Source organism: Acinonyx jubatus, chromosome E3, assembly GCF_027475565.1.
Source record: "Acinonyx jubatus isolate Ajub_Pintada_27869175 chromosome E3, VMU_Ajub_asm_v1.0, whole genome shotgun sequence".
Lineage (NCBI taxonomy): Eukaryota > Metazoa > Chordata > Mammalia > Carnivora > Felidae > Acinonyx > Acinonyx jubatus.
In genome coordinates this window covers 20,930,111-20,943,068 of record NC_069398.1, presented here as the reverse complement: position 1 = coordinate 20,943,068, position 12,958 = coordinate 20,930,111, and the positions used below count along the sequence as shown (strand labels likewise).

At 40.5% G+C, this 12,958-nt stretch overlaps 1 protein-coding gene across 3 annotated transcripts in view; it reads right to left on the bottom strand.

The window, feature by feature from the left end:
* Window positions 1-4,271: 4,271 nt before the first annotated feature.
* The window catches only part of TPST1 (tyrosylprotein sulfotransferase 1), a 163,796-nt gene continuing 155,109 nt past the window's right edge, over window positions 4,272-12,958 (bottom strand). For all 3 annotated transcript variants that reach the window (XM_027041842.2, XM_053213465.1, XM_027041843.2), the window contains 3 exons: window positions 9,086-9,136; window positions 6,515-6,561; window positions 4,272-4,831 (listed from right to left, as the gene is read on the bottom strand). In XM_027041842.2, the coding sequence (XP_026897643.1) occupies window positions 6,544-6,561; window positions 9,086-9,136 (69 nt within the window). In that variant the 3' untranslated portion in view covers window positions 4,272-4,831; window positions 6,515-6,543. The remainder of the gene's footprint in view (window positions 4,832-6,514; window positions 6,562-9,085; window positions 9,137-12,958) is intronic.

Genomic DNA, 12,958 nt, shown 5'->3' with positions numbered 1-12,958 from the left:
AGAAGTTTAAACATGTACAATGGCTAGCATGGGGCCTGGACCACACCAAGCTCTTGATAAGTATTACTAGACTGATTGCTTAGGTGATTACTAAGGTTTTCTTCCCCTCTTTTTTAAATTCTATGATTCTCCATGGCTGATGCTCTCTCCAAGCTCCTCCCGTGGCCACCGAGGACACTAGCCTCTCTCTGGCTTTGCGGGTTCACTTGCTGTCTGTGGCCAATGGCTCTGCTTCCTCCACGAAGCTCTCTGACAGTCATAGGCCACACGTCTACCTGGTCCCTTACTGTTACCTCCTTTCAAATTTTGCTCCAGCCAGCTTTCATTCGTTCGACAGGAGTTCCGTTTGATGTCACCAAATCACAACATTTCACAAAGTCATCTTCATCGATGTGATCTAAGAAACAGAAATGCTTTTCCTCACAGGGCTCAAAAGAAATGTGCTCGGGCCAGAAAGCAAGCAAGCTTTGTGGAAGAAGCAACGTCAATAGGGATGGAAACAGCACAGCGTCTGTTTCTTCAGGCCAGTGTGCCGTGGTTGCCTCTTTCCTGAGTCGGCGATTTTGTGCGGCGGGTTCTCCGCCCTTTTCCTTTTCCGATACACTCCTGCTTGTAGCAAGGGAGTCTCCAGGGGAGGGCAGGTGCGGGCAATAGAAGTCACATCTCCTCTGGGGCAAGCACTGGAGTCAGGCTGGGTGAGAGTTGAAAAATGTCCTCCTCTCCCACTCTGATAGGCTCTAGAGGAGTATGTGGCCTCCCCCCTACAAAGGTAATGACATGAGACTAACACAGGACATAAGCAACAAACAAAACAAATATTATGCTAAGCTGAGGTTGACTTTGTTACTATTTGGAGGTTGGAGCAGTTGAGTAATAAGAAATGGCACTGAAGACAGCTGAGCCCTTCATGAGGCTGGGATTTTCCAGGGAGAGGGGAGAGGGTTTACAGGCATCTGGGAGAAGCAGAAAGTGAAGAAGTGTAAGGAGACAGAGACAGGCAGGAGGCGAACTGTACGCAAGAAAGTAGTGAGGCCACACAGTGGAGGCAGAACAGTTTAGATGTAACGTGTTAAGCATTAGAGAATCAAAGAAGGCTTTTGAACAAAGGAGTGCTTGAAGGCACACTGCCGAACAAAGGATTGATATGGCAGCAGTATTTATTGTCTTGTTCTTTTAATTTTTTAATGTTTATTTATTTTCCGGCGGCGGGGGGGGGGGGGGGGGGGAGGACTGTGAACGGGGGAGGGGCAGACAGAGAGGGAGACACAGAATCCTAAGCAGGCTCCAGGCTCTGAGCTGTCAGCACAGAGTCCGACGCAGGGCTTGAACCCACGGACCATGAGATCATGACCTGAGCCAGAGTCCGACGCTTGACTGACTGAGCCACCTAGGTGCCCCAAGCAGCAGTATTCATTTTCAGTTGAAGGGGACAGGTCTGAGGGGAGTGGACTGGAGAGAAGGATGTTCAGGCCAGGCTTGGGCCAAGGTGCCAGGCCACCACTGTGGCACTAAGGGGCCTTGTCTGGGGGACACCACCTGGCTGAGCCTGTTTTCTCATCTGTAAAATGATATGTCAGAGGTTTCTGAGAGAATTAATCATTTACCGAATATTTTCCTGGGCTCCTGGAATGTGCCAGGCAATTTGCTAGATGTCAGAGATACAAAAATGGACAAGAAAAGACATAGTCTTTGTCTTCCAGGAACTTACCATCTAGTATATGAGACTGACAATAATAATTTAAAAAACAGTCAACAGACTAAAAACTGCAAAGTCTGATAAGGTGATACTAAAAAGAAGAGAGTCAAGAAGGGCATCTACTTTTTAGTTCAAGGGGCCAGGAAAAGTCTCTCTGAGGAAATAGAATTTACTGAGATCACAGAACTGAGAAGGAGGCATTCTGGCATAGAGCAAAGGGAAGAATATTCCAGAGAGAGGAATAATATGTGCAGAGGCAGGAAAAGCTTGGTGTGCTTCTGTGAGATCCAAAGAACCCTAGAGAACAAGGAGCGAGGTAGGTGAGGTGGGGGGATGGCCTGCAATGAGATGGAGAGGGGCAGTGGCTGGATCATGGTAAGAACTTGGGTTCTATTCTAAATGAGAGGGTAAGTGGGGAGGGTCCTATCTATATGTATATTGTCAAATCATTACTCTGCCATGTGCTAAACAGCATTTGAGGGGGGCAACGTAGGAATGGGGATATTGTTTAGGAGGCTCTCTATTGCAACAGTCTAAGTGACAGGTGGTGCTGTCTGACATTAGGATGGGAGCAGTGGAGCTGAAGGAAAGTAGATGGATTCAAGAAATATTCTGAAGGTAGAATCAAAGATCTTATATGTGGGGGGACAAAAGGAAGGAAAAGACTCTTAGGTCTCTGGCTTGAGTGACTAGGTAGAAAATATTATTTACTGATAGATAAGACCAGAGGATGCAGATTTTCAGGCGAGGGATAAGAAAACACATAAAACACCTTGTTCAGTGCCTCACACATAGAAGACACTCAATAAATAGAGATTACTATTATTATCTGGTCATTCTGTATTGTATAACACTGGCTTCTAGAAAACAGCTGGTAACAGTAACTTCTCTGTCCTTAAATACAGCATATAGGCATAGAAATAGAACAGGACTCTAGGACAAATGATAGCAGGTCTTTATGAAATCAATTACAGCAAAATCTTCATTAAGACGTTATGATACATGTCGGGGCACCTGGGTGGCTCAGTCAGTTGAGCATCTGACTTCGGCTCAGGTCATGATCTCATGGTTCGTGAGTTCGAGCCCTGCATCGGGCTCTGTGCTGACAGCTCAGGGCCTGGAGCCTGCTTCGGATTCTGTGTCTCCCTCTCTGCTCCTCCCCTGCTCACAGTCTGTCTCTCTCTCAAAAATAAATAAATATTAAAAAAATTTTTTTAATAAAAAAAGATGTTATGATACATGTCAATTAATCTTCAACAAAGGAAGAAAGAATATGCAATAGGAAAAAGTCTCGTTCAACAAATGGTGATGGGAAAACTGGACAGCCACATGCAAAAGAATGAAACTGGGTCACCTCACACCATACACAAAAATAAACTCAAACTGCTTTAAAGACCTAAATGTGAGACCTGAAACCATAAAACTCCTAGACGAGAACACAGGCAGTGATTTCTCTGACATGAGTCATAGCAACATTTTTCTACATATGTCTCCTGAGGTAAGGAAAATAAAAGCAAAAATAAACTATTGGGACTTCTTCATCAAAATAAAAAGCATCTGCACAGTGAAGGAAACGATCAACAAAACTAAAAGACAACCTACTGAATGGGAGAAGGCATTTGCAAATGACATGTCTGATAAAGGTGTAGTATCCAAAATATATAAAGAACTGATACAACTCAACACCCAAAAAACAAATAATCCAATTAAAAACGGGCAGAAGACATGAACAGATATTTCTCCAAAGAAGACATTCAGATGGCCAACAGATACATGAAAAGATGGTCAATATCACTCATTATCAGGGAAATGCAAATCAAAACTGTAATGAGATTTCACCTCACATCTATCTGTCAGAATGGCTAACACTAACAACACAAGAAACAACAGGTGTTGGTGAGGATGTGGAGAAAGGGGAAACCTCTTGCACTGTTGGTAAGAATGCAAACTATTGCAGCCTCTGCAGAATTTATTGCAGCATTACTTACTACAGCCAAATTATGGAAACAGCCCAAGTGTTCATCAATTAATGAATGGATAGAGATGTGGTATCCACATACACACACAGGTACACACACACACACATTGGAATATTTTTCAGAAATATAGAAGAATGATCTGCCATTTGCAACAAGGATGGAGCTGGAGAGTAACTGAGTCATAAAAAGACAAATACCATGTGATTTCACTCATATGTGGAATTTAAGAAACAAATAAGCAAAGGAAAAAAAGAGAGAGAGAGAGACAAACCGAGAAACAGACTCCTAACTATAGACAACAAACTGATGGTTACCAAAGGGGATGTGGGTGGGGGGATGGGTGAAATAGGTAAGAATACACTAATGAGCACTGAGTAACATACAGAATTGTCAAATCACTGTATTATACACCTGAAACTAATATAACACTGTATGTTAACTCTACTGGAATTAAAATTAAAAACTTCATTGAAAAAAGTTTTGATGCATAGGAGGGATTATCTACAATACAGCCAACTGAAGAAACGTTGGCTTCTCTGATAAGGGCTTCCTGCTTCTCTGAAATCACAGTAATGAAAACATGTAAACCACCAGAATGCTTCACACATTTAAAGCTTTTATTTTGAAAAATAAAATACAAAAGTCATTAAGTTGTAAATGTATACGGTAATTCCTCAACTTCTCAAAAACAATACAATGAATTATTTAAATAATTAAGATATTTAATATTATCCACATCAATACATTTAAACAGGAAGTGTTCTACAAAACATTAGAACATGTACAGACAACCTATTCCAAGATGAAACTGCCCAATTTTTGCTTATAGAATCCCATTTTAAAACCCTCCCCTTGAAACAAAAGTTTGGAATCTGGTAAGAAAAGACGAGGACCAGAGCAGTTTTAACAGAAAGCACATGTTCCCTCTGGACTTCGTATCCACAGGGTTGTGCACGTAATTAGGATCAAGAGCACTGTACTCAGGGAGCAGATCACTCAGGAAGGCCCAAATGTATACCGACTTCCCACCCTCTCAGTGGGGACAGCCTGGCAAGTGAACAGGAGATGTGGGCCATGGTACATACGCTCCACTGATCTCAGCAGGGGACGGCCAGTCCTAGAAAATTCCCTTCTGTTGAAAAGGCAGCAGTCTCCCCTAGGGCAAACAAATAGAATCTGGTTATAGGTGTGGAGTCACGCTTTGTCTCCCCTGCACCATACTGCCTCCTTCCCAGTTGTGGTCCTGGTGTAAGCCAGGTAGACAGGGAGGAGGACAGATAACTACAAGAACAGCTGCCTCAGAAGGACGACCAAAGAGGCACACTCTCCCTCAGTCTGCGATGCTTTTAGATGCCTGCCAGTAGCTTGGGTACGCGAAACAAGCAGACGGCAGCCAAAGCAAGGGCTGCTCCTGCCCATTTCTAAGTGACTGCAACTGTCATCTGCAGTTGAAGCTACTGCGGGGGCACTGGTAGGGATGCATGTTCAGGGGTCCAACATGCTGGCTCTTTGTTTTAAAAAAGTGGAGACCAACGTTCTTTAAAGGAAGATTTAAAGAACACAGTGACTGTCATATTCAAATGCCAAAAGGTTTCAAAAGACAAGAAGAAAGACTATTGTCTGTTCTGAGATGCTTTGTCTTCCTCGTTTCTTCTGAGTCCTTCTCTCATTGTATATGGGCACCTACAGGCCACACTGAGCAATGCAAGGATGAAATGATGCTGTGGAGGCAACTCGAAGGCTGAAGTCAACAGACATTGTATTCTGTCTTGTAAAACAGCTGGTCAGTAAACGAATCCCTGTGTGTGTATTTCAGGGAGGGAATTTATAGATTTTAAAGTATCTTGGATCAACAAAATTATCCAAGGCTTGATAACTGCAGTTATACAAGTCCATAGAGTATATGTCTAACATTTAGCATTTGCTCCTTAGCAAAAAGGCATTCATAAATCCTGAAACTCATTAATATTACTAGCTCGCTGCCATCCATGATTTTGACATGGCTTAGCAGTGTTCATGTGCTTTTTGTCTATTATCCACTAACACCTGGCAAGTCATAAAAATCTCTTATTCAAATTATTCAATCTCAATTATCTCATCAGTACAACAGGAATAATACCACCTACTTGCCAGAGTGGTTTGAAACCTAAAAGAATGCATCATATTATATAAATTATATAGTATATGTCATATAATATGTCATTTCTATATTACATATATAAAATGCTTGATACTTTATGCCTGGTATAGAGTATGCACTCAATCCACTGTTATTATATAAATAAAAATAAAACAACAAGACTGTAAGAAAAAAATCACATTTTCAAAAAAGTTTTTCACGTTCCAAATGAAAGCACCACAGGGTGGTGGAAGAAGCCTTGGCTTTCACCTTCCTGTGATGTGACTTTGACAAACAACCTGCTCTCTCTCTAGGATCAGTTTCCTTATCTGCAAATAGGTGATTGGGGTTAATGGTCTCCTGATCCCTTTCATATTAAAAGAAAATGTTATTTTTATCATCTTAAACCCCTCCTTTTATTAAAAATAATGGCTAACACTATTTGAGCGCTTACTAGGTGCCAAGCTTTTTGTAGACATTATTGTGGTTAATTCTTACTACTACTCTCTTATGTATTAATAATCTTATTTATTCGTCCTCATTTTACAGATGAGGAAGGTAAGACACAGAGAAGCAATTTACTCAATGCCACAGAACCAAGATTCCAACCCAGGCCGACTGACTCCAGAGCTGTGCTCTCCACCCACCCCAGCCACACCTCCTCCTAAGAGAGCTTAAGCAGGGAAACCCAAAGACCCAGGAATGTCCCCCAACCCTCACCTCATATATGTAAGAGATTCCTGGCTCTGCTACTCCACTTCCTCAGTCTGTCAAAGGAAGCAAAAGATGTTTTAAAGTCCTTGAAGTTGGTCAGCATGAAAAGTGACTGCTCCCATTGAAATATCAGGTGTAGTTTGCAGGCTCTGATCACAGATTTTCTGCAGAAGAACTTAGTCTGCAACTGTTGTATAATAAAGAATTTGACTGGCCTTTGTCCCTGGTTGCTGGTAGGGAGGCTAAATTCTTGGATTTTCCCAGGTAACAGGAATGTCTTTGTTAATTCAGGAGCTCCTTGGATCATACTTGAGTTATGCTAAGAGACGACATAACTCAGGATGGAAGCTGGTCACAGAAAGACCAAACCTTTCACCAGAGAGCTGGGACTCTGAGCCAGCCCAACCTCTGGGTAGCGGACATTGACTGGGATTGAATTCAATCACATGACCAATGATTCAATCAACCACATCTATGTAATGAGATATCAATAAAAACTCTGGATGCTAAAGACCAGTGGAGCTTCCTGTTTGGTGAACACATGTACATGCTGTTGGGAAGGAGAAGTATCCAGACTCCACGGCGAATGGGCGGAGCTCTGTGTTTGAGACCCTCCCAGGTCTTGTCTTACATGTCTCTTCATTTGGCTGATCCTGATTTGTATCCTTTAAAATCAAACTATATTTGCAAATACAGTGCTTTGCAGAGTTCTGTGAGCCTTTTTAGCTGAATAGCAAACCTGAGGGTTCTGTGGGTTTCAGTTTTCTCATTTATGATTAGTTAAGTCAAAGTCTTTTACAGCCCTTTTTCTAAGTATGTGTGTGTGATGCATTAAACTAACCAGAAAAAGGTGCGTGAAGTGCCTGTAAGCCTTTTGTGCAGTTTTTTTTTTTCAACTGATTTGTAGGAACCCTCCGTATTCTACAGAGGAGTCCTTTGCTTCAATTATTTTATCCCACTTAAGGCATACTTTTTTGCTCTTTTTATGATGCTTTTTAATAATAAGTAAATATAATCAATTTTAATGGAGTCCAAGTTATCCATTTTAAAATTAATGATTAGTGTTTTCTATGATTTAAGAAATCCTTCCCTCTTAAGGTCATGAAGATGTTCTCCTTTATTGTCTCCTAAAACCTTACTTTTGGCCTTTCACATATAGGTCTATAATCTGTCTGGAAATGATTTTTGAGTATGCTGTGAAGCAGAGGTATCCCTTTTAACCTCAAATTCCCTTTCTTGACTCCTTCAAACTTTTTATGCAAAACAGTCTTTGGATTTGACATTCTTTTAAGACTTGCCTCTTGGATTATTCTCTGGCTCTAAATGCCACAGCCTGCAAGTGAGTGATGACCTATTCATGAATCCATCCAGGTTTCTGGGACATCATGCCCAGCCCAGGCTCAGGGCCCTGTTCTCCCTTGTCTGCAAAAGTTGGTCACAGTCTTTTGGGGAGATCAGAAGTTCCTTGAGAAAAATTTTTTTTTCCTCTGACTCTTGAGGACTTTTCCAACTTCTCCCCATAACAGAAATTTAGTAAACATCTGTTGAATAAATAAAATGAATGCATGGGTGGATTAAAACTAAATAGATGCTAATAAGAACATGCCTTGAAAGTAGTTTGAAATTCTCAAGTAAAAGGTATCAACTATTCATGGCTGACTGTTATTAGACGAGGATTTCTTTCTTGTCTAAGACAGTTTTCTTAGAGAGCCCAGCCCATTCACTCCAGGCTTGCTCTGGGCGACACGACTTCACAGTCTGTGAGGTGGTATGTTTCCCTCATCAACCCATATCTGGAAAGATATTAGAAACTAAGTTCAGTGCTGAGTCTTCATTTCCTAATTCCAAGCTAATTACTGAGAGCAGAAGCCTGGAGGCAACACATATTATCACTAGGCTAGAAAGGGAAGTCTTCTGCTGGGCTCATGAGGGAGTCAACAATTTTTCCCCCACCATGATATAGGAAGGCAGATGATGTTCAGATGCAGGATACTCTGGGTTACTTCAGGTACATTGTGTCAGCTGCAACCATGCCTGTTTCTCTTCAACTCAAGACATGATACTGAAACCCAAGTAGGTGAGGGCATGACATTACAAGGATAACTCTAGATCTGTTTTATTAATCTTTTAAAAAGGAAAAGTTAGAATCTTCAAATTCTCACCATCCTTTCCCAACTTGGGGGCTTTGTAGTTGAGGGCTGATGGATGTATATATAACAAATTCACAAATCTTCAATAAGACAAGTTAAAAGGCATGGATGTATATAAGAACAGAGTAGATTTTTATTTCAAGTTAGATATCAGAAGGCTGGAGCAGATTCACCAAGGCAGGCTCCTTATATGTGGAATACTATATAGCTTGTAAGTGACCTCAAGCATTTGGATTTTAGTTATTAATAAAGCATTTCCCTAATTTTGGAAGACACTGAGCTATCTGACTGTGTTAAAAAGTAAGACTGTTAAAACCAACAATTATCAGAGGCCAATCTTTTTATGACCAGCACAGCACTCTTTAAAAAGATCACTTCAACACAAGAGCTCATCTATCACATTAAGAAGAGGAAGCAGATACAGTACCTGAGGTTTTTCTTTAAGAAATTCAGGTAGCTGAAATTCTCCTTTATAGACCTGGAAAAACAAAGCCAAGTGTGAGTTTAAGGAAACACATACTGTCATCCTCACTTCAGGATGCTGGCAGCGCTTGATGGTGGATGAATTTACTGCTTCAGTCCTGGTCAGTTTTAGAATGGGAGGAAGCCTGTCAGTTCAAAAACAGCTAGCATTGAAGGACTAACTGAAATTCCCATTTACTCTGGCCCCACCTGTTCTACATTTTGCCTGAGTGCTGGCTGAGAGAGGGAGGGTCAGAGTATCTGAACAAGCACCCAACATTCCAAGCTCCAATCATTTTAGCTGAGAGAGAAAGCAAGCCCTGGGCCATCTCTCTCAAGCAACCAACACAGAATTCACACAACTTAAGAACAGGCTCCTCCTGATTTCCTTTTGAAATCTCCACCCTTACAAACTCTAGATTTATGCCAAATTTGCTTTTCTTAATGTACCCTATACCCTCATAATATTTTGAATATTAGATGATTCTGAAATCATACACACTTTTAACCTCAAAAATCTCAATTGAAAACTTACTCTTATCAATATATAAAATTACATTTATGGAAATAATTTTTAAAAAAGACAATACCAGGGCTCCTGGGTGGCTCAGTCAATTAGGCGTCTAACTTCAGCTCAGGTCATGATCTCATGGTTCATGGGTTTGAGCCCCACACTGGGCTCTGTGCTGACAGCTCAGAGCCTGGAGCCTGCTTTGGATTCTGTGTCTCCCTCTCTCTCTGCCCCTCCCCCACTAGTACTCTGTCTCTGTCTCTCTCAAAAATAAACATTAAAGGGGCGCCTGGGTGGCTCTGTCCGTTGAGTGTCCACCTTCGGCTCAGGTCATGATCTCACGGTTCATGGGTTCGAGCTCTGTGTAGGTTCTGTGCTGATGCTCAGAGCCTAGAGCCTGCTTTGGATTCTGTGTCTCTCTCTCTCTCTCTCTCTCTGCCCCTTCCCCGCTTGTGCTCTTTGTCTCTCAAAAATAGACATTAAAAAAAATTAAAAATAAATAAACATTTAAAAATAAAAATAAAAAAGTATCATTTACAACAACATCAAAAAACTCCCTAAATACCTAAGAATAAATCTAAAAAAAAGATGTATAAGATCTTTACACAGAAAGCTATAAAACATTATTGAGAGAAATTAATAACCAAATAAATAGAAATAGCATTCTCAGGGACTGGAAAATTCAATATAGTAAAGATGTTCATTCTCCTCAACAAAGGAATTCCGACTAAAATTCTAGCATATTATTTTGGGTGGAGGGGGCAGGGGTAATTTCTGATTATAAAAGTTCTAAGGAAATGCATAGGGCCAAAAATAATCAAAGTAATCTTGAAAAGAACAAAGTAGGGGACTTATTCTAGTTATTAAGATGCTATATTATACAGCTATAAATAAGCCAATTATACAGCTAACATACACACATATACAGCTATAATTATTATATATATTCTATTCTCTCTCTATATATAATTAAGTTAAAGGCAGGCTTTGGTACAAGTACAGACAAATATATTAATGGAACGGAATGAAGAACGCAGAAACAGTCCCCTGTATACAAATACTTGGTTTATGACAAAGTATATGACAATTGCATTGCAAGCAATGCAATTAGAATGAATAAATAAATAAATAAATAAATGTAGCATATAATGATACACTGAGTAGCAATTAAGAAAAATTAACTATTGCTATGACAATAACATCAATGATTCCCAACACATAATGACAAGGGGGATAAAAGCCAGATGCCTAAAAATGATATACATATCTCCATTTAAAGTACAGTAAAACCTTGGTTTGTGAGCATAATTCATTCCGGAAACATGCTTGTAATCCAAAGTGCTTGTATATCAAAGCAAATTTCCCCATAAGAAATAATGGAAACTCATATGATTTGTTCTACAACCCCAAAATATTCATATAAAAATGATTACAATACGGTAATATAATACAAAATAATAAAGAAAATACAAAATATAAGGAAAAATAAACAAATTAACCTGCACTTACCTTTGAAAACCTTCGTGGCTGGTGTGAGGGAGACAAGGGAGAGGGGGGGTTATTGTGTAGGACGACTTTCACTATCACTAATGGAATCACTGCTGTCTCTTGGTTCAATGGAATCTTTTTCTGCACGGGGGCCATTGTATATGCTCGCACAGATGTTGACTACAGTACAGTACCAAGCTCTTGTCATGGACTGTATTCAATGTAACTGGAAAGGGTCTAGATCTGCAGGCAGCCTGACTTAGAATGAAGCCAAAGCATTCCTAAGCCTACTCTTGTCTGGAAAAGCAAAGGACTATCCACAGGTGCTTTGAAGTGGCAAAAAATACACTAGTGCCAGTTGTGGGCACCTTCCAATGTTTTGAAACATCACTGATTTCTGCCAAACTCTGCAGCCTGAGACTGAGTATCTGAGCATGGGAGATGATCACCCACAATCCCACAGTGACAGTGAGAGAGAGAGAAGAACCACTGGCTCAGTTGTGATCATGTGATGTTTGCAAGACATCGCTCGTTTATCAAATTAAAATTTATTAGAAATGTTTGCTCATCTTGTGGAACACTTGCAGAACAAGTTACTCGCAATCCAAGGTTTTACTGTATTTTAAAGTTTGTAAAAAGGCAGAAACAATTTCATGATGTTAGGAATCAGGATACTGTTCACTCTGGGGAGGAGGGAGGGAGGGAGGGAGGGAGGGAGATGAAAGAGGCTTCCAGGGTGCTGGGAATTTTCTGTCTTGATATTATGAGTAGCAACTATGAAGCTACGTTCATTTTGTGATCATTTATAGAGTTATGATTTGTGCACTTTTCTCTGTGTATGTTATATTTCAAGAATAAAATTGAACAAATTAAGTCAGTAACTTATTGCTAAAAATCTACTGTTAACACACACACATGTACACAGTCTTTAAATATAAAGATGTTTGTTTCAACACTGCAATAGCAAAACAAAACAAAACAAAACAAAACAAAACAAAACAAAACAAAACAAAACCTGGGAGCTATTAGTGTCAATCAAAAGTAAAGAAGGTCTCCAGTAGCCAAAGTTAGGTAATTGCTGAACTTGACAAAGTATGGCAAGAAACTACAGATGGTTCTTAGGAAGAGAGTCACTGAGTAGCCCCTCAGAACACAAAGAAATCTTCTAAATGGTGAATCCTAAAGCTCACAGACCTAAAGGATTTTTACTTGGTGAGGACTGATCCACTTCTAAAAGTAGCAGCATTCCTTCTGAAATTCAGAGAATCAATGTACTTTTTGCCTCTTCTCTGCAATGTCTAAAACCTGCTTCATTCTTTGGGGTTTCTGCTACAGTCCTAAGAAGCCTAAATTAAAACAGAGATATCAGGGGTGCTTGGGTGGCTCAGTCAGTTAAGTGTCTGACTCTTGATTTCAGCTCAGATCATGGTCTCACGGTTCCTGGGTTTGAGCCTCAAGTCAAGTTGGGCTCTGTGCTGGTGGCGAGGAATTTGCTTGGGATTCTCTCTCTCTCCCTCTGCCCCTCTCCTGCTCATGCACTCTCTCTCTCTCTTTTTCTCTTTCAAAAATAAACATTAAAAAAATTAAAACAGAAATATCAGACTTTTGGATAAGGTATTTCCTCAGAGATGCATCACAATGGAAGATACAGTGGGTGCCAGATAACAATACTGCGTCTACCAGGACTGTTTCAAAAGCTACCATTGCCTCTTTCATACCCTCAAATGGTCCCAGGTCACGGGATAGGTGGGCAGGAGCCGTCGGGCCTAGCTGCTCCCTGAAGTATCTGCATGTAAGAATCCTGTTTGTTCTACCCTAACACCACAGTCCATAGATTGT